At 39.0% G+C, this 26,777-nt stretch overlaps 1 protein-coding gene across 2 annotated transcripts in view; it reads left to right on the plus strand.

Annotated features, from left to right (window-relative positions):
- gabbr2 (gamma-aminobutyric acid (GABA) B receptor, 2) overlaps positions 1-26,777 on the plus strand; it is a 144,290-nt gene that overhangs the window by 68,679 nt on the left and 48,834 nt on the right. For both annotated transcript variants that reach the window (XM_035528864.1, XM_035528865.1), the window contains exon 3: positions 14,637-14,807. In XM_035528864.1, coding sequence (XP_035384757.1) covers positions 14,637-14,807 — 171 coding nt within the window. The remainder of the gene's footprint in view (positions 1-14,636; positions 14,808-26,777) is intronic.

The raw sequence follows: 26,777 nt of genomic DNA on the forward strand, positions 1-26,777 counted from the left end.
TGTGTCCTATAACTACAATGCTAATTATGTAAGAAGTGGTCCAGGAAGGAAAGCAGTGGGATTTTGGTTCCAGGGAGAAATGTGGTAGGCGAGTTATTCCTGTAGCTCACCTGATTGAGCAGGTTGTGTATGCTGCTTGTAACACTAAGGTCATGACTTCAGGTCCCAGGGAGTGTCATCCTGATAAAGGTGTGTGCTAGATACTGTAAAGGTAAGAATATGAAGACCAAAAAGAGAGGAGCTCTATTTGGAAGAAAAGAGGAATATTAGGCAATGGTGACTGACTTTCATCCAGTGTGCCAAAAGTCTTGGTCCATTCTTGGAACTGAAGGAAAATGGCAGAATAGAGTCCAGATATCAAGAGAAACAGGGTGATATAATGTATATTGTAGTTGCAAGCCAAGCCCATGTCCTTAGCATGATCAGTCGTAGCACCAAAAAGAGAATTCAACACAAGACATGGAAGTACATCAGAGACACAAAGAGTAGCAGGAACAATAATTAAGTACTTCTAGCTACAGTATTTATGCAGCTACTCCAATGGGTAGGTGGACAAAAGATGGACAATGATAAAAAACCTCAGTCATCCATGACCAGAAGAGAAGATATAGAACATCTTATCTGGAAGGGCAGGAGCATCAACAATAGACCTTTTATTTTATGGATCCCTAGGAAATGTTAGTATGTAAAGAAATGTTGGTTTATCCAAAGAAAAGCCTTCATCTGGCATGTCAATATTCAATACACTGTTGAAAGAGGTGAGCAGAAACACAGGGAGATGTCTAAAGTATAATGCAAGTGATACAGGCACAGCAGAGTCTGATTTAAAAGTCAAAACATGGAATGGCTGTGGTGATTGGGATATATAGTCTTCATATACAAGAGGGAGGAATTCCAAACGTATTGTTTCTCCAAATGTAGTTTCTGCTCTTTTCATCACATCGGATATGAAATGTCATTCTGGCTACAGATGATCTATATAGAAATCACAGCACTTGTTCTATGTTGTCCCCCTATTTTAGCCAACCACTTCATTGTCAAGCATGTGCATCTGCAACATGTTGTGTCTTTCAATATGAGGATCAAAGAAGTGTGAATATCAGAAAAGCAGGCCATCATGGGGTGAACGCATTATTCAAGTACGGACATTATTACAAATTATTTGATTTGTCTAAAATCCACTGCTTGGTATATCAGTAAGAAGCAAGGAACAAATGTGATGACCACATATATAAACAGGATATAGACATGAGGATTTTGTATATTCCCAACACCAAAGGCGTCAGGCAGAAACAGAGCCAAAAACAATCTTAGGAATGACATGCAGCAGATAAGTATAAAAGGCAAATCTATAGTTAGGAAAACAAACAAGCAAACAAGCAAAGAAAATAGCTATAAAAGGGTAATCAATTCAGACTGTGGCAGTATTGGGAGGACTCTGAGAGACAGGAGCTAAGAGACAAAACACAAAGGGCCATATATACATAAAGCCACTGATTTTCTAGAAAACAGGACCCATATATTTGTTTTTTTGCTGAGAATGAATAAGAAGTCAGAAAGTGATATCCCAGTGCAAGGACTGAAATTGTGATTGAAATTATTTCCATTAACAATTTCGGGTCAACTGTTTACATGGTACATGATATTACACATACTGGTATTGCACATTTAAGCATACTAGCTATGTGACAAAGTTTGACTGAACTGAACTATGTACTGTGTCATAATCTGAAGAAGAAGACATGAGAAAGCAAAACCTGTCAGTGAAGACTATGATATATACAGATTGGAATACAAGCACCTCTTACCAGCCTGGTTATGACCATGAATTCCATCAGACTCAAACCAACTTTTCTTATCCCACAGAGATATGTTCAGAGACATATACGTTTCTCTTTCCCAGAAATTCACAAAGAAACAACTTGCCATTTAACCTACTATGATGTCAGATAGTCAGCCAGTAATGTACAATTATTTTAATATAATCTTCAAATTGTGATGCTTGCTTCTATTAATTGATGTGTCAATTGTTTCAGTAATATTTTCATTACTTGTTCCTTATTAATTTGTATTATTCATCCTGATCAATTTACTTGTATGTTGCTTACCTCATGTTTATTGAAAACAAATTATTAACCACTCCTAATTGTGTTTACTATAAATCTTATATGAACCAATTCAAAATATATTGTCAGTAGTTCACAACTTCAAGAAAATAGGAAATTAATTAAATTGACTATCTAATTGCTTCACTCATCTTAGGGTTTGATACTCTGTTTACAAAATTCATTCTAAGACCATCAGGTAGAAATTGGTAATAAATTTATGATTTTCTTTGTTTAACTGATTCATGGTGGAATTTACTAGATGTCTTACAGGAATTCCTTTGGCCAAATGTGAAAAGAAAGGGTATTGAATATACATGAATGAGGGCATGCTCTTTCCCAAATATATACCTGGAAAGTTTGACCCCCTACTCAGTCTGAGTCTGAGTACAAGCTGGGAAGCAGAGGAGGAGAGAAGCCATAGAAAGGGAGTCCTCCCCCTTATACAGAACTTCTGCAAGGGGAGTTCAAGATTCAGACCTTTCTTTTGAAACTCACTAAGTGATTAGAACAGACTAGAATTGTTAACCTATTTTATTCTTTATTACAGCTGATATCAAGCAAGGTCACCTTGCTGTGTTGAATGTGACTGAAGTTTCATCGTATGGCTGGTGATGATAAACCATTCCAGAATCTTCATCAAAACCAAGGATGAGATGCATGACCAGTGATACCCAAAACCCCTACTTCTGAAAGGCCTACAAGGAAAGGCTTAGGACTCTCAAACCAGGCCAACTGCAAAAATCCAATCTCGCGGATCAAGAAACCTAGCTGTCTTATTGTTATTGGCGTACACCGCTCATGCAGGGTCGAACTAGCAATGCAACAGAAAACGGACACTCTCTCTCAGTGGCACCCAGGTGGTTTGACATGGTCGAGTCCAACAAGTCGTAAGAACAATCATTTCCTCTTTTATGTTATCAGTTGATATCAATAGCAACACATCTGTTTATATATCAAAATTAGCTCAGTAACTCTTTCCTCCCCTCTGCGATGGAGCCTCCTCAATCCTATAATTAGTTCTCCTTCTGGCTGTTTCACAACAGCTTCCCCTTCTCTACTGAGTCTTCCTGTTATATGTGTAGTTTGTCTTTTGATTATCTTATGAATGGTTTAAACTCCAACTTTGTAACCAGTTGAAATTGCAGTCGGTCTGGGCCTTTTTATTCTGATGTAGGTGTTTATATGGAGCATTTTAATGTGGTTTCTGCTATTAAACCAATTAAAATCAGAATATTAGGCTCCATGTAAACCCAGCAACTGATGAGCTAAACAAGAGCAGATCATGGCAGATCATGAACGACCACAATGGTAGAAGTGCTTTCTCCATAGGTTGCAGAATTTGCAACAGAGCACTAAACATTTATTCAAGATGTTAATTTGTCCAGTTATTTGTGGTCCTCTGAAAGGGAGGACTGTGTATTTAACGGGTGTTGATTCTTGTAAGGTTCACCAATTGTAAATTGAAATATCCCAAAAATAAATCTCATATTTAACCAAAACAACAACAACAACAACATCAATAACAATAATAAATGTATTAATTTATTGATAAAGTGCCATTCTTCAACTCTCTATTCTTTTATGGTCAAATGACCATAACGAACGATTCTTCTGGTCCCCTGGTATTTTTTTAAGATGAGCGAGAGAGAGAGCAAAAAATGAGAATGATAGATGAAAAGTTTTGTATGTGTGTGTATGTCTGTGAGGGGGGGGGGGGGGTCGGGGAGTGTGTATTTGCACGTGTGAGTATGTGAGTATGTGCGTCAGAGAGAGAGAGAGAGAGAGAGAGAGAGAGAGAGAGAGAGAGAGAGAGAGGTCTTAGGCAACAGAAGCCACACATATAGGCAAGGCCATTCAATAAGACATTCTCAATTTATAGGTACATACTTAATGTGATACATAATATGAATATGTATACACACTGCACTCCAATTTTATTTTCACCATGCAGTGAATGTAATCACAGAAAATCACCTCCTGGCTAGCTTTGTGTGTGTGGGGGTGTGTGTGGGGGGGGGTGTGTGTGAGAGATGAGAGAGAGAGAGAGAGAGAGAGAGAGAGAGAGAGAGAGAGAGAGAGATTAAAGAGGCAATGGAGAGAATGAAAGGGCAAAAAATGAGAATGATAGATGAAGAGTTTTGTATGTATGTGTATGTCTGTGTGTGTGTGTGTGTGATAGAGAGAGAGAGAGAGAGAGAGGGAGAGAGAGAGAGAGAGGGGTCTTAGGCAACAGAAGCCACACATATAGGCAAGGCCATTCAATAAGACATTCTCAATTTATAGGTACATACTTAATGTGATACATAATATGAATATGTGTACACACTGCACTCAAATTTATTTTCACCATGCAGTGAATGTAATCACAGAAAATCACTTCCTGGTTAGCTGGGTGTGTGTGTGTGTGTGTGTGTGTGTGTGTGTGTGTGAGTGTGTGAGACAGAGAGAGAGAGAGAGAGGGAGGCCAAGCAAAAAAAATTTAAATAGCACATGCAGTGTAATCCTCTCACTCATTGGAGGTAAGAGTGAATCGGAAGGAGAAAAAAATAATAATAATGGTTTCTCCAGTTCAACATCTGCTCATTAATCTTTCATACAGTGATGTGCCAGTAGCAGGAACACAGTCTGATTTTAGGTTATGCTATCAAATCTCACCTTATAAATAACGTGAGAGAGAGTGTGATAGAGAACATTCATTCACCTTTCTTTGAGTGGACCACTTTCATTTATTCCTTCTGTTTAAGGGTCACTGTTTGTTGTGCTATGGAAACAGGCGATTTGATAAACCTTTTAGAATACTGCTGTCATGATTAGTCTCTCCCAGCTTTTGTTTTCCATGTTTTCCGTGTCTTGTGTATTTTAGTTCCATGCCATAGTTTCGTTTTCTCTGCCCTTTCGTTTGATTGCTCACACTTGTCCATCGTTTCTACCTTGTTAAGTTCATGTATTTAAACCCTCTTGTGTTCCTAAATGTCTTGGCTGTTCATTGTGGTTGTTTACTTCATTGCATTTAGGTGTCTCTTTGAATCCGTGTGATTCTGTGTTTGGTAGATGTTTCTGAAAGCCTGTATATGTATGTATGCTTGTAATCCATGCCTTTGTGTTTATCCTAGCCTTCATGTTTCCTAGCCTTTGTTATAGCCTGCTTCCCCTGTTTACGTTCGTGTGTTTTGTTCGTTTGATAATGTATCCTCGTACGCTCTGTATAGGCTCTATCACCCTGGACCGTTATAACAACTCTGATTTTGGATTTGCCCATAATAAATCTTGCTCTTCGCATATGTGTCCGCCTCCCCACCGCTTACCATTACAATAGCAAGTGGTAAAATTCCACTTCTCTTTTGGGGTCTCTCTTTACACAATGGATCTTTTTTTTCTCCATTAGAAAGGTAAACATGATCTAGTTCAGGATCTCAGTGGCTCTGAGCTTTCCATTTTCCACTAGCTTTTGTCTCACATTGCTAGAAAGCTGTACACAGGCATCATGTCACAGAAATGGTAATAATGCAGTGATAATATCTAAACCAAGTTTATCAAAATTGTATAAGTTTTTGCTCGTTGTCACTATTAATCAAAATTAATTTCAAGACTGTTTGTGTGTGGTAACCTTATCAGAGTTAGCAGGCTCAGAACCATCTCTGACAATTCCTCATTTATTTGATTCGGAGCCAATACAATTTTTTTTTTTAATGCAGTGCAATAGTATTAGTAATTCAGGAGTGGGATCGGCTTTTTCAGAACAGATCAATAAGCTAATGAAAGGAAGGCTGGCGTAGTGTTCCACTTGTGGAGTGAAAAATCCCTTCCTCTCCTCCAGGGAAGCTGAAGGATATGGCTGATCGATTCCCCTCCGTGCTGTTTAAAACGGGCTGTGCACTTTCAGGTCCATTTCAGGCTCTGTCTTTTGTTTAGGAGAGCGCCAGTGATAGTTCTGGCTCTCCGTGGCCGTTGCAGATCCCATGCAAGGAGGAACAAGATCACACACAAGTGGGCGGAGAGAAGGGGCGAGGGTGAGAATGGATAGGAGGATCTGCCACAGCACTCTGCATGGAGTGAGCCAGGGTGCACGTCTGTGGTCCTCTCTGCCTCTGCCAGGATGGCTGATGCTCTCCAGTTGCAATCATGTGCTCATGACACTGTGAACTTTAAACCAAATGAAATGACAGTTGAGGCCTTGAGTTGTTAGTTCTAAATTTATAGCGCCTTGCTATTTCTCAAGTTGCAGAGACAGCAGGTAGGAGTCAGGATTGCAAATAGCTAAAATTCCATAAATAGCTTACTAACGAGCATTGGTTTGTTGGCAGTATTGAAAAATATCCAGCACTCCTGACCCTGATATGCTAGCTAGACAGTAAGGCCTTAAATGATTAAATCTTGCACTTATAGTGAAACAATCAATCACTGTTTGCCACAACCAGTTGCAGTTGAGCTAGACCTGGGCTAGCTGGCTGGCCAACTAGCAGAATCACTCCAGTTATCAAGCTCATTTATTAAAGTTTCTAAGGCTAAGTTCTAAGTGCAGTAATATGCAGACTGTATATAACAGGCTACCAGGATAGCAGAATCAGCCCTTTCATCAATACATTATTTTAAACTTGTTAAACATTTTCAGTGTTTATTCAACACAGCCTCTTTCTAAAGGACTTGCCAGAAAGGACACAGTAACTGAGGTTTAATCGCCTGAATTAACAAAGCAATAATTAGCATTAGCGTTGAACCTCCAGGTACACATATGAGGATGACATGCCTTATATAAATGATTCTCTGATTTTGGGTCTAATGGCAGACTAAGTGTATACTATTGTTGTCTTATACGTTTTTTTCAAAACTATCATGTCCCTCACTTGTTACCATTCATAAATTAGCTCATTAATGAGGTCTTATGAAGAAATTTGTCTTCATTTAAAGTTATGCTTCCTCATATGTATCTTAAATAAGGCATACACTTGGCTCTTAGTGTAGACTTTGCAGTCTTCGGATACTGATTAACAATCATCTCTGGTGTGAATATCATCAATATTTGCCATGAATACTAAAACAGTAAAAAAAAAAAAAAAGCTGTGAATAGGGTTTAAGTTTAATGTGACTGTTTTGGCTATGAATCATGTGTGTGTGCATGTATGTGTGTGTAGGTCTCTTTTTCTTGGTAAATTCTCTACAGAAACATAATATTTAAGGACGTCCAGTAGGGTCATTAAAAAACATTGTGACCTTAGGCCAGCAGTCCCAAAAATCTTTTTCATTACACCTCCCAAGTGGAAAGCCAATTGAATCCCACAATTTAAATTCAAAATACATTCTTCACAGGAGTCCTATGAACAAACTCTATAATACATATTACTGCTCTAAACTCCTTACAAATGCATTTTTACATCACTAACTTCAAAATATGGCTACCATTTAAAACACTTTCATGGAATCACCCGATACACCATCTGTTTTTATGAATGTGCCTAAGGTGTGGTGCTGGGCAGATGTATGTTTAGATTAGATAGGATAATGCTTTGGATTAGTGAACCTGTAAACACAAAGGAGAGATGTGTCATCTATCATGGTTTCTTTTGTGCATTGCTGTGCAGCTGCAGGTGCTTGGGCAGGCAAAGTCAGAAGGCAAAGCCTTGGGGGTTAACTATGACTGCATGCTTTAGAAATCAATTTAACTCATTTGGCTTGTCACCAGGCTAACCAGCCAATTACATCAGGTTTGTAATATCACTGCATCTTTTATGAATGCAACTAATGTTTAGAGAACCTGGACTGATATTGCAAGTTTGCTTTCAAATACTTGCCTTCCTCTGATGTATATTAAATCCAGCTGCTACATCTTTCCCAAGTACAGGCTCTGCAGTGTTGGCAAGCAACTGGATGTGGATGTGTAGGGCAGTGCCAAATGCCTGATGTGAGCAAGCAGGTACCTGACTGGCTAGCACCCCTTTTAGTGGCATGCGTGAGAGGGGTCCTGCTGTTCTTTTTAACCAGTGAGATGATGTGAGAGACACCAATGGCTGGTGTAGTGGATGCAGTGGATGCAGTTTTTCCATTTAAGTCATTTAGTTAAAACCTGACTCTATAGGTCTTAAGGCCAATGTATGTATAGGAAAATGTATTTCTTATTATAAAGGAGCTATTCTGAAAGATTGTTCCTTGATGTAATGGTTTTGTGCGTCTCACCTATAAAGTGAGCTTAGACAGAGTAAGCTCTTAATAAGTCGATTTTGGCTGTTGTGCAAGGCTGTCAATATTTAATTCTGTGAGGTCCTAGTGTTTGGAACTTGGTGGAAAACTTTAATGAGAATGAAATACTGTCTATTGACTCATGCCACTGAGTGTCAAGAGAAACTGCTACTCTAAACCCCACTCAGTCAGGATCGGCTCCTAGAACGCACAATGTCTTTTCCACAGCCCCTGCATCCATCTTTACTCTGCACCTTCTCTAAGCACACAATGAATATTGCTCTCTCTCCCTCTTCACCTCTCAGAGGCATTTTTATTATTTGCCTGTGAAAGAAAAAAAGTGCTGTCTCCTTCATTGGAGTTATTAGCTAAGCTCTGTGACCTTGCAGTCCCATGGCTGTGGAGCTGAGAGGTGTGACAGGCAGTGGCTCCTCTCCCCAGTTTTAATTAATGCTGGCACCAAGAGATTGATAGGAAGGAGCTGTGGGCTGTCGGCATACCACTAACCTGGGGGGAGTGGGGGGTGGCTTTGGGGGCGATGGCAATTAAAACAGGGGTGAAGTGTGCACAAACAGCAGGATGCAAAGACAATGGAGCAGGGGAGGAAAGATGTTTAGGAGAGGGGTGGAGACTTACCTGGCGCTCTTCATCAGCACATCAGCATGACTCATAAAGAATGCAGGACTACATGCCTGTTGCAAGTATGTGTGTGTGAGTGTTTGTGTGTTTGTATTTGTGCCAGACTGCAAACCATGGCAAGACAATGTAGAGGAAATGCTTTTCAGTGTGATGTGTTCAGTGGTCCCGTGACAATTTCAGATACAAAACACAAGTTCTCGTTGAGTGCAGTTGTGTGTGTTTTTTCACTATGTATGCATAAGTGTTTTTGTGCTTACATGTGAGGGATGACCCATATGCACCATCAGAGGACAGAGACTGTATAAAACATCTCTCCTAAAGTTATGTAAACCCACACTCAGAAGAACTAGAGATTACAGCTCAGTGGTAACCTTGCTTTTTTTAAATAAGACATTCTAAGCTGGCTGTCTGTGGGAGAAGGAAATCTCCTGCTGTGCAAGTATATGAGGAAGCATAATTCTGCATGATAGCTTTCCTGCTTTGCCCTTGCATCTGACTGTGTGTTACAGTTTTGCCTGAAGTTGCAGGGAAGTGGGATAGGTCTGCTATGGGCCTGCACAGCTAAGAGCTTCACTGATGCGCTGTAGGTCATTGCAGAAAAGGCAGAGAGGACACAGGTCAGCATAATTCAATTTATAGGGATATCTTTCCTCAGACAAATGAATCAAAGGTGCCATGAGATACTACAAACACATTCTCAGAATACAAGATTTTATAGAATACTTTAAGTTATCTTTCTTTTTCCCTTTAGAATACAAGTTCTATTTACCATCAGTGGGCTGGACTGAAAGATAGTTGTTGGGACAGTATATCAGTGAGACCAAGCTTCACCGAGACCTAGTTTCATTGAGGCTATCTCTTGCAGTCAGCGTGAAGAGAGGTGTCTCAGGCCCCACTGAAAACACTTTTCCCTTCAGCATGTAGTCTCAGCTAAATGCAGAATAAAGTGGCCTCCACTTATAAAATTCTGAGTCTCATGGGTGGATTTGGAGTTATCAGTAGCAGCACGATAAAGACCTTCCTCTTTAATTTAGTGTTAATCCCTGTTTTTGGAACAGCAGTTACATTGTTGAGCTGTAACGAGTGATGTGATAGGTAGCAAGGCAGCTGGAAAGAGTTCCTCCTACTCTCATTTTGGACCTTCACTCTCTGTGGTCAAGCAGGATTATTTACTGATGCATGTAAAACAGAATTTGTTGAATGCCACAAGAAAACATGAGTTCAAGCACCTCATTCTAAGGTTGAATAGTTCTGTAGCACAGAAGTTGATCATGGTGAATGGATTCCTAACCCAAGCTGACAAAACTGTACATGAGTATATAACATAGTGTGTGATATTGATGTAAAGCTTACAAGGCCATATGTTTTAAAATTGAAATTATATTGAGTCTTGTATTCCATATGAGATTATCTGTTGAGTTCTGTTGTGACTGCATGAAAGAAAATGTAACTGAGGTATAGTAAAATGGAAGTTAGTGTTATCTTTAAAATGTATAATATTCTGTCATGGCTGTCACAATGCTACAATAATTCAGGCTTCAGAGAGATGCTCTGCTAATCATTGTCATTATCAGCCATCTTAATGTCTCATGTCTTCTAGCACAGCAATTATTCCACTGTTGATTAACATCAATAACTGCCCTAGTTCTAATAGATATTACATTGTAGATAATACAATAAGCTTAATTTATTTATAGATCATTTCTATTTATTGCTGTTGTGAGAACACCACCTATCTCTAAAATACCAACTTTCATTTTGGAGAAAAGTGGAGGCCTTTTTTTTTTCATCTAAAATATAACAGTATTTTCCCACCTTTTCTGTTAAGCATATTCTCTGCATATTTATCAACTTTACAATACACTATATTTTTAAGTTTCTTGTAAAGAATTTGCTAAACATTTTTCAGCATTTGGTAGACACTATTATCCATAGCGACTGACAAACAATTATCAGTAGATCAGTAGATAGCATGTATACTCACTGAGAACCGATTCCACGATCTTGATGTTGTTAGCATCTTGCCCTACCCGGCTCTATCAAGTGAAACTACTGAAGTATGTATCTTGGGTTTTTTTTTTTAAGAAAAAGCTAACCAAAATGCAGAATGTACGAATCCGAGAATATAAGAAAATGTAAGAATCATTGCATTGAAATTTGAAGTAAGAACCCCTTTAAACACTTAGCAATTAACTACAGCAAATGATGCTAACTCTGAAATCAATTTTATCAAAGTCAGGGCATCTTTCATGGCCTTCACTGCAGCTCTGCTCTCTGTTCACCTGATTATGTTTTTGAACGTGTGTCACTTAGTGAGACGTAGCAAGGGAATAAAGCGAGAGTGACATTAGTAGGTAACAGAAGAGATAACAAATGATGACAAAACATGATCACTTATATGATACACTATATAGATAAAAGAATTGGGAGATCTACACATTACACCTACAGGAGCTTTTATGACAGACCTTTCTAAATTAATCAGCATTAATATGGAGTTGCTCCCCCCAGTTCCAAGTATAACAGCTTCTACTCTTCTGGGAAGACTTTCCACAAGATTTTGGAGCGTGTCTAAGGGACGTTTTGCCCATTCATCCAAAAGAGCATTCGTGAGGTCAGACACTGATGTTGGACTAGAGGGCTGGGCTCACCATCTCCATTCTAGCTAATTACAAAGGTGTTCTATGGCGTTGAGGTCAGGGCTATGTGCGGGCCAGTCAAGTTCTTCCACTTCAAACTCATCGAACCATGCCTTTATGGATTTTATGTACTGGGGCACAGTCATACTAGAACAGAAAACACAGAAGTAGACATAGAAATGGTGGTAAGGCGGTGAGCAGGCAAGGCATCAGGGTTAACAACAGGAACCGGGACTGGAGATGACACAGGACAAAGAACAGACACAGGAGACCTAAATGGAGAACTGGGAAACAAGGCAGATGACGGGACAGGGTGCTACACCTGGATAGGACACTGGGGAACAGAATGGATCAAAGATTGAACAAATAACATGGGGACTTGAACAAAGATGGACAAGGGTACAGGAACTGAACACATTCAAGGGCACAGGGATCGAAACAGAGGCAGATAAAGGAACTGACACAGGCACAACAACAGGAACTAGAACATGAATAACCACAGATGTAAGCATAGAGTCAGGAACAGGTGAACACAGGCAATAACAGGTGCTAACAAGGCAGCCTCAGCCAGTACAGGGGCTACAGTGGAAGCATGAACCACGAACACTGAAGACAACGGGGTCTGGGAGGTTCACAAAGTGGCCTCAGGAGTCACTGAAATGAGGAAACAAAACCAGGAAGTAAACAAATCAGATAGTGTTGCCGTGGGAACCAGAATGCCAGGGAGGGACGATTGTGACACCGGATTGACATTATCCCTCCTCCACCAAACTTTACAGTTGGCACAAAGCTTTCTACTGACATTTGCAAAGTCAGATTTGTCCATTAGACTTCCAGATAGAGATGTGTGATTCATCACATTTCCACAGCTCCAGAGTCCAGTGGTGGCATCCTTTACAGCAATCCATCTGACGCTTGGCATTGTGCTTGGTGATGTAAGGTGCTTGGCCATGGAAACCTGTGCTCCCAGCGCACAGTTTTTGTGCTGAAGTTAATGCCAGAGGATGTCTGGAACTCTGCAGTTATTGAGTCAGCAGAGTGTTGATGACTTTTACCCACTGTGCACTTCAGTACTTGGCGACCCTGCTCTGTAACTTTACGTGAGCGGCCAATTTATGACTGAGTTGCTGTGGATCCTAAATACTTTTCAATAATATCACTCACAGTTGATTATCTAGGAGGGAAGAAATTTCACAAAGTGACTTATTGCAATGATAGCATCCTATTACATTACCACATGACCTCTTTAAAATGACACATTCATGCGCAAATATTTGCAAAGGCAGATTGCATGGCTAGGTTCTTGATTTTATATTGCAGTGATACTGAATGAAACACCAGAATTCAATGATTTAGAGGTATCCATACTTTTGTACATATAGTATAGTGTATTGAAGGCCTTCTTACTTTGCTGTTCTTAAATTGAGAAAATGAAAAGAGAGAGAGAATCAGGTCTACAAAAGGAACAGGTGGTGTGTACTGTCACTCAGGAGCCTGAAATGGCTGTGGTTCTCTCTTACTGATTTAGCCTAGTCAGTAAGCCAGGATGGTCAGAGTCTCCTATCAAATCTGCCAGAAATAAAAGCAGATGAGCCACATTGCTCAAATCTCACTTCAGGCCAGCATGGTCATAGCTATAACATATTGCAGGCTAAAGGTCAACTCCATTCCATTTCTGATCATACAATGTGGGGAGGGTGGTAATTTAACTTATAACTTATTTGATTGTGACCAATGGCACCTATTTGAGTTTGAAAGCCAGTCTCTGTGGTCTTAAGGAAAAGTGAAAGTGGAAATCTTCACTCTGTGAAAGTCTGATTGTAAATTAAATAAGTCACTGACTCCAATAAGATTATCAGATTGGTTTTTTTTAAATATGGGAAGGTTGACTTAAGTCACAATAACCTTTAGGTTTGATTTACTTTATGTACAGTAATGCATTTTTTTTGTTGTCAGAACTGGATGTACAGCACTGCACAAACAGTTCATGACTGTAAGCAAAAAATGTTCTCTCCAAACAACCATGAAGCTACTTTGGTATTCGGAAAACTGAAGAATTTCCAAAGAATTTCCATATGTTTATCTATGAGAGACTAACAACCTTGGGGCTGCATTATACCCTGAGGAGCAAATGTTAATCTGTTGAGCGAGGGCTGTCAGAAGAAACATTCCGTGACGTGCATCACTCGGTTTTTGATTCTCTTAATGCTGAAAACACACTCCATTTTTCAGCATTAAGAGACAACATGAAAGAGTGTCTGACAACATGAAAGTGATAATTTGGGTCTTTACAAAGTTTATACTGTACATCCGTTTAATTTTTTTCCTGAACACAAATAGATTTTAGCATGCTTGAAGTAGAAATGTTTGACAGGAAATGGAAGGTGTAGTTAAAAGAAACTTCAACTCATTAATTTCAGTCATTTATTTCTTAGGTTCCATTTTAAAGTGGAAAGAAGGCCCGAATTAATCTAAATCCATACATGCAGCCCTAAGAGGGAATGCAAGTATTTTTAAGATTTCAATAATCCAAATTTCACATCCTTTATTACACACACACACACACACACACACACACACACACACACAGACAAAGAAGAAGCTAGTCAGCTGAGGTTGACTGTCATTGGTGCAAACATTCGCAGCTCCTATCACCACTGGTACCCTCAGAAGGTGTGAGAGCTGTCTTTTTATAGGGATGTGTGAGTGTGTTGATTTCTTCACACCTGCGCTCTGGACTCCTAGAGTCCCTGACACAGAGGAGTTGGCCTGCCTCATCACACTCAGTCCAGCATGGAAAGGCCAAGCAGAAAACTGAGGGACATGGACCTATGCCTCAAACCTGGAGCTTTCTTTACTTACTATATGATTATGTTCTGATATCAGTGTAATTGAACAAAAGGCTTGATATGAACCCTGGGTGTATATCCAGCTGCTTTATTTAGGTTTTCTTGTGTTTTGTCTTGTTTGGTTATTGTGGGGATATAATTCTAAGTGGTCTGGCCTTTAATAATCCATATTCTCTCTCTCTCTCTCTCTCTCTCTCTCTCCCCCCCCCCCCCCCCCCCCCCCCCAGCTGTCTTTTGCAGCAACAACTCCTGTCCTGGCCGATAAGAAAAAGTACCCAAACTTTTTCAGAACAGTTCCCTCAGACAATGCAGTGAATCCAGCTGTGGTAAAGTTCCTCAATTACTACAACTGGAGAAGAGTGGGGACCTTGACCCAGGATGTGCAAAGATTCTCTGAGGTCAGTGTGAGCAACCGGCATTGAAACTGAGTTGTGTAACTCACAGAGAATCCTATTAAATTAGTGTTGTTCATAAATGGAAGATGAAGTGAAGTATGGTGCATAGTGAACAGTGAAAATTAAAGATGGAACATTTTTGTTCATGCCCTGTCTTCATAAACTGTGATATGAAAAAAGGAAAAAAGAAGGAAATTGGGATTTATCTGTGAAACTGGAAAGCAGGCCTGCAAATCCACACTTCAAGAGCATCTGTTTTGTATTTGATGGTTACAGAGCCTAGATAACTTTTAACTAAAATAGTATCATATTAAGATTATAGGCACTTTATGACATTTCATGATACTTTGGTTAATAAATCTTGTGGACATTTACACAAATATTGGGTCAGCTTTTTTCAGCAGATGTACGTTTGCTGCTTTCTATGCCAGGGATCTTTTTCTCCGGTTTATTCATTTGTGAACCCCATCTGTTGCCTATAGGCCCTCTCTTTGGGGAAATTAAATGTCCAAGAGTGACGAATACAGTTTATTGGTCATCATACAACATTCTGTAGAAATGCTTTTAACAACATTATGTACCATATCTGTATTATGTTATGACCATGTAGAGATTAGTAATTTGTTGCAAGTCATTTATTATGCTATTAATAACAGAGAACCAAAACTTACATAAACTTACATGGCTCTGCCCATCCTGTAAAAAAGGACCTAGGTTGTAACCAATCAAAGAATATTTTTAAAGATACAAGAATATATGAAAATATTTGAAAATATGAAAATGTCTTGATAGCACTGATTGATTATGAGTTTTCAGAACATGCTATCTTAACACAATGTATGGGCTGTGGGGATATTTAAAAGAAAAAAGGTCTCTGACAGAGGAGCGTAAAGAGTAAATCCCTTTATCTTAGTTACCATGATGGAGTTGCAAAGCTTAACCAGACAGTAGGGAAGGGCCTGATCCCATCAGCCTACCAGGGGAAGGCTCTACAATCCTGATTTGCACATTATGCTAGTTCATACTGCCACCCTCAGCTATTTGCTAGAGCATGGTGGACAGCTACTCAGCAAGATGTGACATTTCATAGCATGAAAGCAGCCCATGTGTGGTTGCATTAAAATTAGAAATAATGATAACCATAACTAAAGTTTCTATGGTCATTTCTTAGGTTTGGTAAGAGTTGTGATTTGCACAGAAAATTTAAGTTGCATATATTTAAATTTTAATGATTAGGCCCCAGAGAGGTTGCTAACTAGGGAACCTGGGGAAAGAGGAAAGAAACATAGAACATGATCTGAAGTTCCACACTCAAATTGGAATGGCAGTGATCAGATGAAGGGTAAAGCCATTAGGACCTGCAGTCTTCAGAAACCAAATCACAAAAACCCTTGAGGTCTTGTCCAAGTAGCCCCATCGGGGTCCTGGTGTGAAAGATTTGGATGTGTGTTTGTGTGTGTGTGTGTGTGTGTGTGTTTGTATTTCTCATATTTGATCTATTCTGTTTGTCAAACCAATATTTACCAGAATATAAATATAGAAATCAAATCAAGAAAATTAAAAAACTTTCATTATTAATAAATGAATAGAGGGGGAGTAGTCCAAGGCATAAAAACCAATCACCTCTTCATTACTTTGTTGTTTGGCTTGCTTTCACTTCAGGCTGCTGCCATGTGAGCCCACATTAAAATGCATGTTGTTTTTGTTATGATTAATCATATAAAAGTATCAGCTTCTAAAACAAAATTAGATTAGCTAGGCATCTGTGTGGGGATTGAGAAAGCACTTGTATTAGTATGACACGGGGCCACTTAATTTGATAAGGATAATTGAAGAAGTAACTCTACTGTGCTTGGTCATGCTGTACCAGCTGCAGGCATTGAAACCACAGGGATCAGTCTGCAAAACAAGGGAAATGTGAAAGAACTGCTCAGATGACTTTTAATTTTAATGGTTTAAGTTTGAACAAAGCTAACATATTCCAATCACATAGGAGGTAAAATTTCAACCTGGTGCCATTATCACGTATCATGATCTTGCAGAATTCCCTTCAGCTTCTACACTAGATATGAGCCGGGCTAAAAACAAAGAAATACAAATACTTTCTTTGCTATAATTGAGAAGTTTTTATATTGTAATCATATTTTTTATATGATTTTATATGATAAAAATGTTTAAATCAGCTGTACATTTATTTACTACATTTCAATTGCTTTTAATTTAACTTTTTAATTGATTTTTTTACTCTTTCTGTGGAATCAGTGAAAGGATTTCAACTGAGCCAAGCTGTACAGCACAAATTCTAAAAGAATTTACAGAAATCTGCTTATTTTTAAACTAAAGCTTTTCCCTTTAAGCCTGTATTGCATAAATTCAGGGAGGAAGTGGGTTTGTTTCCATCCAACTCTCTCGTTAACACCAATTTGTGTACGGTTTATGGTAAAATGAGACATCTGCAACACAATAATAACACAGGAGCAAATATATTTGTGACACTTCCTTAGTCTGCTTAGTCTCTGAACATGCATGGTCATACAATCAGAATGGAATTCAGATGAATTAGTGTCTTATTTTAGGTACTGGAAATGTTACTTTGATAAGAGTAACAATAAGAGGCAGCGTAGGTATGAAATATGTTTCTGTACATTTGTTTACATTCTCAAATAGGTAGTTTGTGACTGTTAGGCAACAAGAAAGCAGGGCATCATGGTGAGTCTCCTTGACAGACTATTAACACTAACACAAAACTAAAATCAAAACATGAAGAACAGCTATAAATGACAATAGACATTACAACCCATGAAACATGTAGCACTCCAAGAAAAGCGAACCAGCAACACGGACTGCATGTAACACATGTACAAACACGGACAAATCACAACTAACAACACAGGGACTTTAGTATACACATCAATAAGGACTGTGACTTTGGACAGGTGAAATGGATGATTGACTAATAAGATAGGGGCATGGCAATGAAGGGAAAGACACACAAACAGACACACATTCACAACCAAGACGACACAAACACAAAGCCCATGTGCTGACAGGCTACATGGCTTTGGGGAGGAGTTGAGGAGGGGGCGTTACATGATAAATATTTATGAAGTTTTAATTGTCAAAATGTTCTAACCAAACTGCCATTAAGAGAACAGTAATTAGATAATCATTAGAATGTGTAAGCTACACTTGTATTTTTTCACTTATGTAATACAAAAAAGTACTTCTACTCTGTGTATTTCTAAAAAAGTACATTTGTACTCTTACTTAAGTAGAAACAAACATTTACCTTAATCATATCTTAGCTTGTTTTGTCAGGAATAACTGTACTTTTACTTGAGTATGATTTTACAGTGATCCTTCCATACCTAGAGATCAAGAAATTGTTCTGTTAAATGGAATTGATTTACACCATGTATAAAGACTCATTATCCATTTGACCCCTTGGATATGTAAACCTGTAAACAATTACAGCCAATCTGTTGTCATACAAAATTTGTCAGCCACCTTCTATCCAGTTTATCACTGGTCAGTTTCTAACAACAGGGCCACTGATGAGCGGATATTATTTGGGTGGTGAACATTTGGTCAACACAGCAGTGGCACTCCTAGAACTGGTATGTTAGTGACATGGTAGTTGCATGTTTGTGGGTATTGCACCAGTGAGGGTGTAGGCACAGCAGTGTTGCTGGAGCTTTCACATGGTCCCGTGCGCCTGATGGCAAAATATGAGCTATAGTCTCTAACTATACACCTGCAAGGTGATTGTGGTAAATCCAAATTTCTATTAAGGTGAGAAGTGAGTGTGTAGCGTTCGTATAGCAATTGAGAATAATCCTCTTAGTTCCAGCATTTTTGCTTTATGCAAGAAAAGATCCCTGAATACTTGAGTGTTTGCTAAATGTTTTATTTTCTTTTGTACCAGTGTTTTATTTCCCAGATTCTACCATCATTATAAAATAAGATAATCTTTATTCTGAAAAGACAGTTAAAGAAAATGTCTCTCATCTAAGCTGTGAAGCGTCTTCAGGATTTGATAAAAGCCTCTTGTAAACAGCTAGTTGATCTTTGAGCCCAATATCTTTTTAGAGTCACTATCTCTGTCTTCTCATAGATACTAAACAGAGAAGCAATGATATGTCCATGTGAAGCCAAGGACCCATCCCTATGTGTCCTTGTTAAAGATCACAACAGGATCTAGTGTTCAAACCTTTCAATGCCTTCTGCAAGTCTCACAAAATATTTACTGACAATGTATACCTTGATGGAGGGCGCACATGCATATGTACATGATTTAATTCAAGTTACTTCCATGAAATCATTTCTCTCCTTTCCTGTGTTGTGTTTAATGTCACATCATGTCAGTGGCTGACAGTGGTGTCTATCAATAAATGGATTTAAGGCTGTTTTAAATCACACTTCAGTGTGCCATTTTGCAGATTAAGCCCGAATCCACCTTTTTATGTGCAGAAAGATTAGATGACTAGGGCCTCTATGTGGAATTAAGTCTATTTGTTAGGCTTTGCACAGTGGGTAGGATTATGTGTGTGTGTGTGTGTGTGTGTGTGTGTGTGTGTGACCAAAGCTGACCAAAGCTAGCCAATGGCAGCATTTTGTGAATCTACTGCTGTCTCTCTGTCTCTGTCTCTCTCTCCCTTTACCCCCTCAAGAGTGCAAATTTCATCATTCTCCATTATCACCAACGTCAGTCAGTGACAACACAGCCAGGCACAGTGGGTAGTAATTCAGTAACCAGTAACCCTGCCTAAAAATAGCTACCCATGAAGCTGATGCTGAGAGAGAAATAGTGAGAACAGGGAGGGGTGGGACCCACTTTTACCTTGCTTACATTATACAAATTAGAAAACATAAACATAAGACAGGCTGACATGACTGAGATTATAATTTAGTTTCACAAATGATCTTTGGCTACTGCACATGCAGTGCATTACTAAATATACAACCATATTGAATTTGTATTCCATCATCTCTGCTGTTGGAATTTGTTGTAAATTGTTTTCTTTTAACCCACATTTTTATACATAGTCACTCTTAGTAATAAAGTGCCATTTGGATATGCAGTAGTTGTAACACAAGGAGGCAGAGTAGGATGTGGGGAAGATTCTTGCAAAACACAATGACACGTTTATTCTGACACAAAACAAGGACGGCATATGGTTAAACACCAACAATATTCACATTTAAACAAAAGACTTATATGCTCACACATTAACAATACACAACAAGGAGCAGGTGTGAAACACAGGGAGTGCATGGCGAATGAACACACGCACACACAGACAGGGAGACGTTTGGGAGGAGGGGCTGTACCATAAATTAAGTGAATTATGTCCTAATTTGCACATTGCTTAGTGCAAATACAAATCTGGGGATTGACTGTAGGAGAATATTTGTGCATCTTTATGTGTAGCATAGGCCCAACATTAATAAACACGTTAACACACATAGAGGCATATGTACACACATGCATGAATGCTAAAAGAATACATTGTGGTAATGCATTTGAAATAGGGCTTCATAATCATAATTATAATTCATAATCATAATTCATAGTCTTTAATATATATATTCATTTACACTAAGGTGCAGCATTACTGACCCAAACTATATGCAACTTATTTTGGTAATGGGCCTCCATTTTGAGATGTGCATGTGTGCTGGGGTTTCTTCTTGTTTGATCTGTAATTAAACATTCCAGCAACATAAGCATTCTGGGTTACCAAAGCTAACTGCATTCCCTAAGGAGATGACCAATGCAGAAGTTCACCTCATTTTTGTGTTTGTATGGATAGGCGTGTGTACCTTGCACATATTTGTGATTTCGCACACATTTGTGATTGTTTCAGTGGGAGGGCTAACTCATAGTCAAAACAAAAAGGCCTACAACCACACTCTCAGCCATATAACCTGACCCACAGCCATACAACCAACCCTTGCCATTTGCTTCTGCTTTGGGCTAGAGTGTGTCACATTCTTTGTGGATTAAAAAGCATGACTACTGACCCATGAGAAGGTGGGTGCACCAGCACTTTCCCATGGTCCCTCTCTTTTTACCCAAGCAGCCTAAACAGGCCCTTTTTTCAGATGTCCACATGAATTTGCTCATGGGGATTTGTGCGACACAAAATCAAACACAAATAAAGGTCAAACAATCTTTCTCTCTCAGTCCAGACAACCAATACATGCTATAGATGTTGGGTTATTTGTCATATTAGATTTTTGATTTATTTATTTATTTATTTTGGTAGTGGACTGCTATCTGTGGAGATATGAAACACAATGTCTTGTCTAGATCTGAGTGCTTATGGTTTCTGAGGAGCAAAAGCAAGTTCTATTGATCTAGGTTGTCTGTAAAGTTGTTTACATTAATTTCATGTCCTCTGAGTGGTGGATTAAGGGTTTGTGTGTGTGTGTGTGTGTGTGTGTGTGTGTGTGTGTGTGAGAGAGAGAGAGAGAGAGAGAGAGAGAGAGAGAGAGAGAGAGAGAGAGAGAGAGAGAGAGAGAGAGAGAGAGGGAGGGAGGGAGGGGGGATATCTTAAAGCCTAGCTGAGAAAATGAAGGGAATGAAATGTTTGGACATTTTCCCATCATTAGAGGTCTTAATTAAAGATCTAAATATGCTCAATTATGTGTCAGAATCATGATCTAGACATGGGAATTTGCTTCAAGGTAAGGAAGATGTATATTTGATGAATACTGTGAATAGATCTTTCAGTGCTCACAGCAAACTGACAACCTTTCAAATCCCACAGTTGCTGTATATTCAGCACTTTTCTTTCATTAAGGACAAAATACTCCAGTTGAAAGAACTTTGCCTTAAAACGTGAAGAAATTAAGTGGGAAAACAAGTGGGGGTTGGCTACACAGAGTGCGAGCTCAGAGCAGGGACTGAACAGCAGTCTTTCTTTTCAGTCTTTTTTCATGTAACAAAGGCAACACAGCCAGGTAGTTAGTTACATAAGCTTGCACTTGTAAGTCAAACAATAACAGCTATGGGATTCACAAAACTATTACTTATTATAATATGGTTAGTTGGTTATATGACAGCTTAGTTTTCTCATTATTGGTATAAATTGGTGATGTATTATGAACTGCGCACAATAAGCTGTCCACATGCCCCCGGTGTGGAGAATCCTGTTGGGTGAACATCAAAGAGATCTCTGGTATTAATATAACTAGCTGAAATGACGTTTGTTGGCGGCAAGCACTGTTATGCGGCTGCTGTCCTCTGTCTACCCTCATAACCCTATCCAGCCAGGAGAGCGAACTCTACCTGGCACACAGACACCTTCTGATGTCTCAACATTATTTATGTGTTAGTTTCATGAGACAGGGCTGTGGGGGGTGGAGAACTGGAGGAGACATGATGGAGCACTGTGCGTTTCAAAAAACTAGGAGGTAAAAGAGCAAGACAGCACCGGAGCATGCCCTGCCATTTATAACGTAGCCATCAGTAGATGTGTTCAGAGACAAACAAGCTCATTTGATTTGGCAAATGGCTGGATCCCTATAAACCATGACAGCATAAAGACTGTAAGGGTAAAACTCTACAGTTGGATGGTGATGGCTGGTCCAGTGTTTTACATTGTGTTTTATTATCTAATTGAGTGTAAGAGATTAATAGTTACAGTTACATTAAATTAACATGCTGCAGTAGCTCACACCTGCTTCTGTGCTCCACATCCTTTTTTCAGTCACAGTGCTTTCTATTTGTCCTCTTTAAACTGGGTTCATCTGGTAGGACACTATGTAAATGTGTTATGTATTTCACCACATCACACTCATCTCCCTGTAGCTTTAGACCAGCACCCCAAATCCACAATCCTTTGTAGTTCCTATATTGTTCACTATTTACCAACAATCACACTTATACAGAAACAAGCAGACACTTAGTGATAACCGTTACAGATATCGTAACAGGTATTGTTACATGCACACTCTAAAACAATGGATAATGTATGGTATCCTCTCATACACCTATTAAAATATTAATTTTTGTATTGCTTGCCTTCCCCAGTTTAAAAAATTTTGGTTGACCCAACAGTTGATCAATTCTCTTGCTTATACTGGCCTTACACCAAACATTTCAAGCAACTTCACTCTCGCAGACAAATTTCCTATGGCGGCATAAAATTATAGGAGTTGCTAGTTGTGGTGTGCTCCTGTCCAGTGCAATGTGAAGGATTTGTGGAAATGTAGATGGTTTATAGGCTAAATTTTGTTTGTTGACTGATTGTTCTGCTGGGTGGCCGATTCTGGCCAACACTTAGCTAGCTAAATTATTAGAGCTGACTTTAGAAGAAATCTGGGTATGTGCTACCGGGCAACAGCAATTCAAAACCATCGGCATTGGATGTATTATCAAAATATGTAGCGTTATGTTATCAAGGCAGTTACCGTAATTCTTAAATCCACAAGAAGAGTAGTCTTTTGCTGGTTCATTTTAGGCTATTAACCAGGCCAAATATTTTGTTGCCTAACTGTAACCTAACCATTATTTAGGCCATTAGCCTAGTTGAGATATAGCTTATTAGAAATTGGATGAATATCTGTTGATTATCAGCATCACTATGTGGAACTGAACCACCGCAAGTGGCACCAGCCATCGGCATTGTAAGTCTTTGGCTTTGTGGCACCTGCCTTTCACTCGTGACATTTAAATGACACCTGCCAAATCACGTTGTCTCATAGGATAGGCTCATGAGGTCGATATTTGCAACTTGCTAGAGACATAGAGAATCACATTCATTAGTATGAGCACAAAGTTATGGATTAACTATTATTAGTATTGGAAAACCTAAGTTTGGAAGTGGTGACAACATTCACATAATATAGCTACATGACAAAGGTTCAGCAGGTCTAGTTTGTGGCAAACTTTCTCTAATAGTGTTTATATTATCACATGATCTGAACTTGAAGGGCTTTTTCTGTACTGTTGAGCTCCAATAATTGTGAATGACTCAATAACAACTAATCTATTTAATTTATATAGTACACGTTCTCAGGTCATTTCTGGGAGATCGAATTCAAGTCTGCAAGTCTGCTTCCCTGCAGGAGGTGTCTCACAGGGTTTATGGAATCTAACAATTGGACTTATTTCTCTTCCACTACATTAAATTTACTGCCTCAGAGATTCAATTGTGTAACTTTTTTTTAGATTTTTAATGTGAATTCCACAGTGGGCTGATATTTGGGGTTTATATCTTGGTAGGCCTAAATGTTTTAAAGGACATCCATGTCAAAAAAACAGGAGAACTACAAATAATAGAACATATAAAGGGAGATATTTATAAGGTATTTCTTTGTTAAAATGTTAGTCACCACCAAACCCATGTTTGCAAAATAAATAAATTACAATATCCAACACAATAAATAAGCAGGCTATTCAAATTTTTTTTTAAATTATATAAATTAAACCAGCACAAGCCCACTTTAATTGTGGATTTAATAATTACATTGATGGTCTTGATTAAATGAACACACACTGATAACACATTCTTTTAATTCATTCTTCCACTGTAGCCTATGACCCAGAACAAAGCTTCCTATAGCCAAAATTCAAGTTATTGTTACTGTCACACAGCATTCTACTAAAGTTATTGCTAACTAGAATCATCTTGATTGTCGATGGTGGAGCTATGGCTAACACAGCCGAGTGGCCGTAGAGTTTAAAACCTGTACTGAGTCAAAGGCAGGTGCCAATCGTCTAACAATGTGGAATCCACTGTTATTGGCAGCTACCTAAGGAGAATGGTGAAGTTGCAACTCATGGTGATTAGATCCGAGAGGCAGATGCTGATGATCGGCCTGCTGCTTAAAAGGCTAGTGCCACTCCTGAGAGGCAGATGCTGATAGAATTCAAGTGGCTCAACTGTTGCCACAACTGTTACTGTTATTACTGTTACTGTCACATAGCATTCTGCTATGTCAGAGCTAGCTAAATGTTTAGGATTAGCTAGCTAATTGTCAGATAGAATTGTCCACACAGAAAAACAATTAACAAAAAACATTTTAAACTATCTACATTTCCACAAATTGCACATTTTGGATTATCTTATGCACAATCACTCAAATGAGTTGTTTTAAAATACATGTCATCAGAAGCAGGCATGTTTCAAGTGACACCTGCCATGCAAAGTACCACAATCAAGTTGTCATTTCTGGATGACATATTGGCCACTTCCTGCTACCACATGCCAAACAAAGGCTATGTTCAAAATAGCCTACTATATAGCTACTACTTGTGTACTGATTGTAAGCCACTCTGGATAAGAGCGTCTGCCAAATACTGTAAATGTAAATGTAAAATTTTATTTTAGTCGCATACTGCAGATGGCATACAAAAGTGCTCAGAGAATGTATCCTAGCCAGTACAGTAGGATTGAGTCCAAGATACCACTGAACTAGAATGCTGTTGAAATACAGGGATATTTACCAGGCATCAATGCTGATGCCTAGAAGTGCAAAACACATAAGCTCTATAAAACAACAATAAATGCAATAAACAATACCCTACAATAAGTACTTCAGTTTCAGTTACTCAATATGGGTGCAGGATCAGTGGTCATTTAAATATTCCACAAATAGATGGGTATTCATTCTGCATTTGAAGACTGAAAAGGACTCTGCGGTCTGGACAGCCAGCGGACGTTCATTCCACCATCTGGGAGCCAGGACAGAGAATAGTCTTGTTGCTTGTCTTCCATGAGATTGAAGCATGGTGTTTCAAGCCGAGCCATCCTTGAGATTTGTAGTACTCAAAGTAAGGATTGGGCATTGACCACTGGCATCATGTATAGAGGGGCTGGTCCATGTTTGGCTTTGTAGGCAAGAATTAAGATTTTAAATCTGATTCGGGCAGCTACTGGAAGCCAATGAAGGGAACCCAGCAGCAGAGTGACGTGTGAACTTTGGAAGATTGATAACCAGTTGTGCTTCTTCATTCTGGACAAGTTATAGAGGTCTGATTACTCTTAGAGGAAGACCAGCAAGTTGCAGTAGTCTATCTTTGATATTACAAGAGGCTGCATAATTATCTGGGCAGCTTCCTGTGAGAGAAAAGGTTGAATCCTTCAATTGTTACAAAGGGGAAATCTGCAAGACCGGCTCAGATTTTGAAACATGAGTTGAGAGTTGAGTTTTTCCAGTACACGAAAGATGCCCAGATGACATACTACTTCTGCCAAATTCTCCAGTACATGACCAGAGCCATTTTCGTTGTGTACTGCACCCTGTCATGCAACAGCAATGGAAAACCTTTCTCAAGTGTTTGGAACCTTCATACGTTCATGTGACCATGTAGTTTGGCTTTATTGCATCCTACTGTGGCGACCAATATTCAGTATACAGTATATATCGAACAGAGCTGCTTACATTCACATAGCCTTGAAGTATGGTTTGCATTTGTCGCATACTGGGTACTATTCTCCATACTGCTATGGGGACCAGTATACAGTATCCCCAACCAAACTTCGGCTATGTTAGTGCACGAGCACTCTCTTAATGCTGAGACAAACACGACATAACTGAAGAATGTTTATACATTTACTAGTTATCCATTATCGGTAACCATGTGCCTTCATTTCCATCAACCGCGATTTGGAATGAGACTCTTAATTTCTTCATTACATGTTAGCAAGTTAGCTAGCAAAATAGCTACAATTTAATGCTAGTAAGCTAGCTAAATGACCTTACATCTTAACCATGGCTTCATTATTTAGTCCTTCAAGATGAGGTATTTAATAATCACCTATTATGTTAGCTAACTGCAGGATGTCGTTCACATTAATTTAATGTGACACGACGAACAACATGTTAATAGTCCCGCGGCAAATGTAGACCTCAAGTGCTTCGGCAACATTTCGACAAACTAAATAGCTAGCAAGGAAGCTATGTAACTTATCTTAGCTAGTTTGTTTGTTTGCCAACACTGGAGGAAGTCAACGCTTGCAG

The sequence above is a fragment of the Electrophorus electricus genome, chromosome 8, assembly GCF_013358815.1.
Source record: "Electrophorus electricus isolate fEleEle1 chromosome 8, fEleEle1.pri, whole genome shotgun sequence".
NCBI classification, from domain to species: Eukaryota; Metazoa; Chordata; class Actinopteri; order Gymnotiformes; family Gymnotidae; genus Electrophorus; species Electrophorus electricus.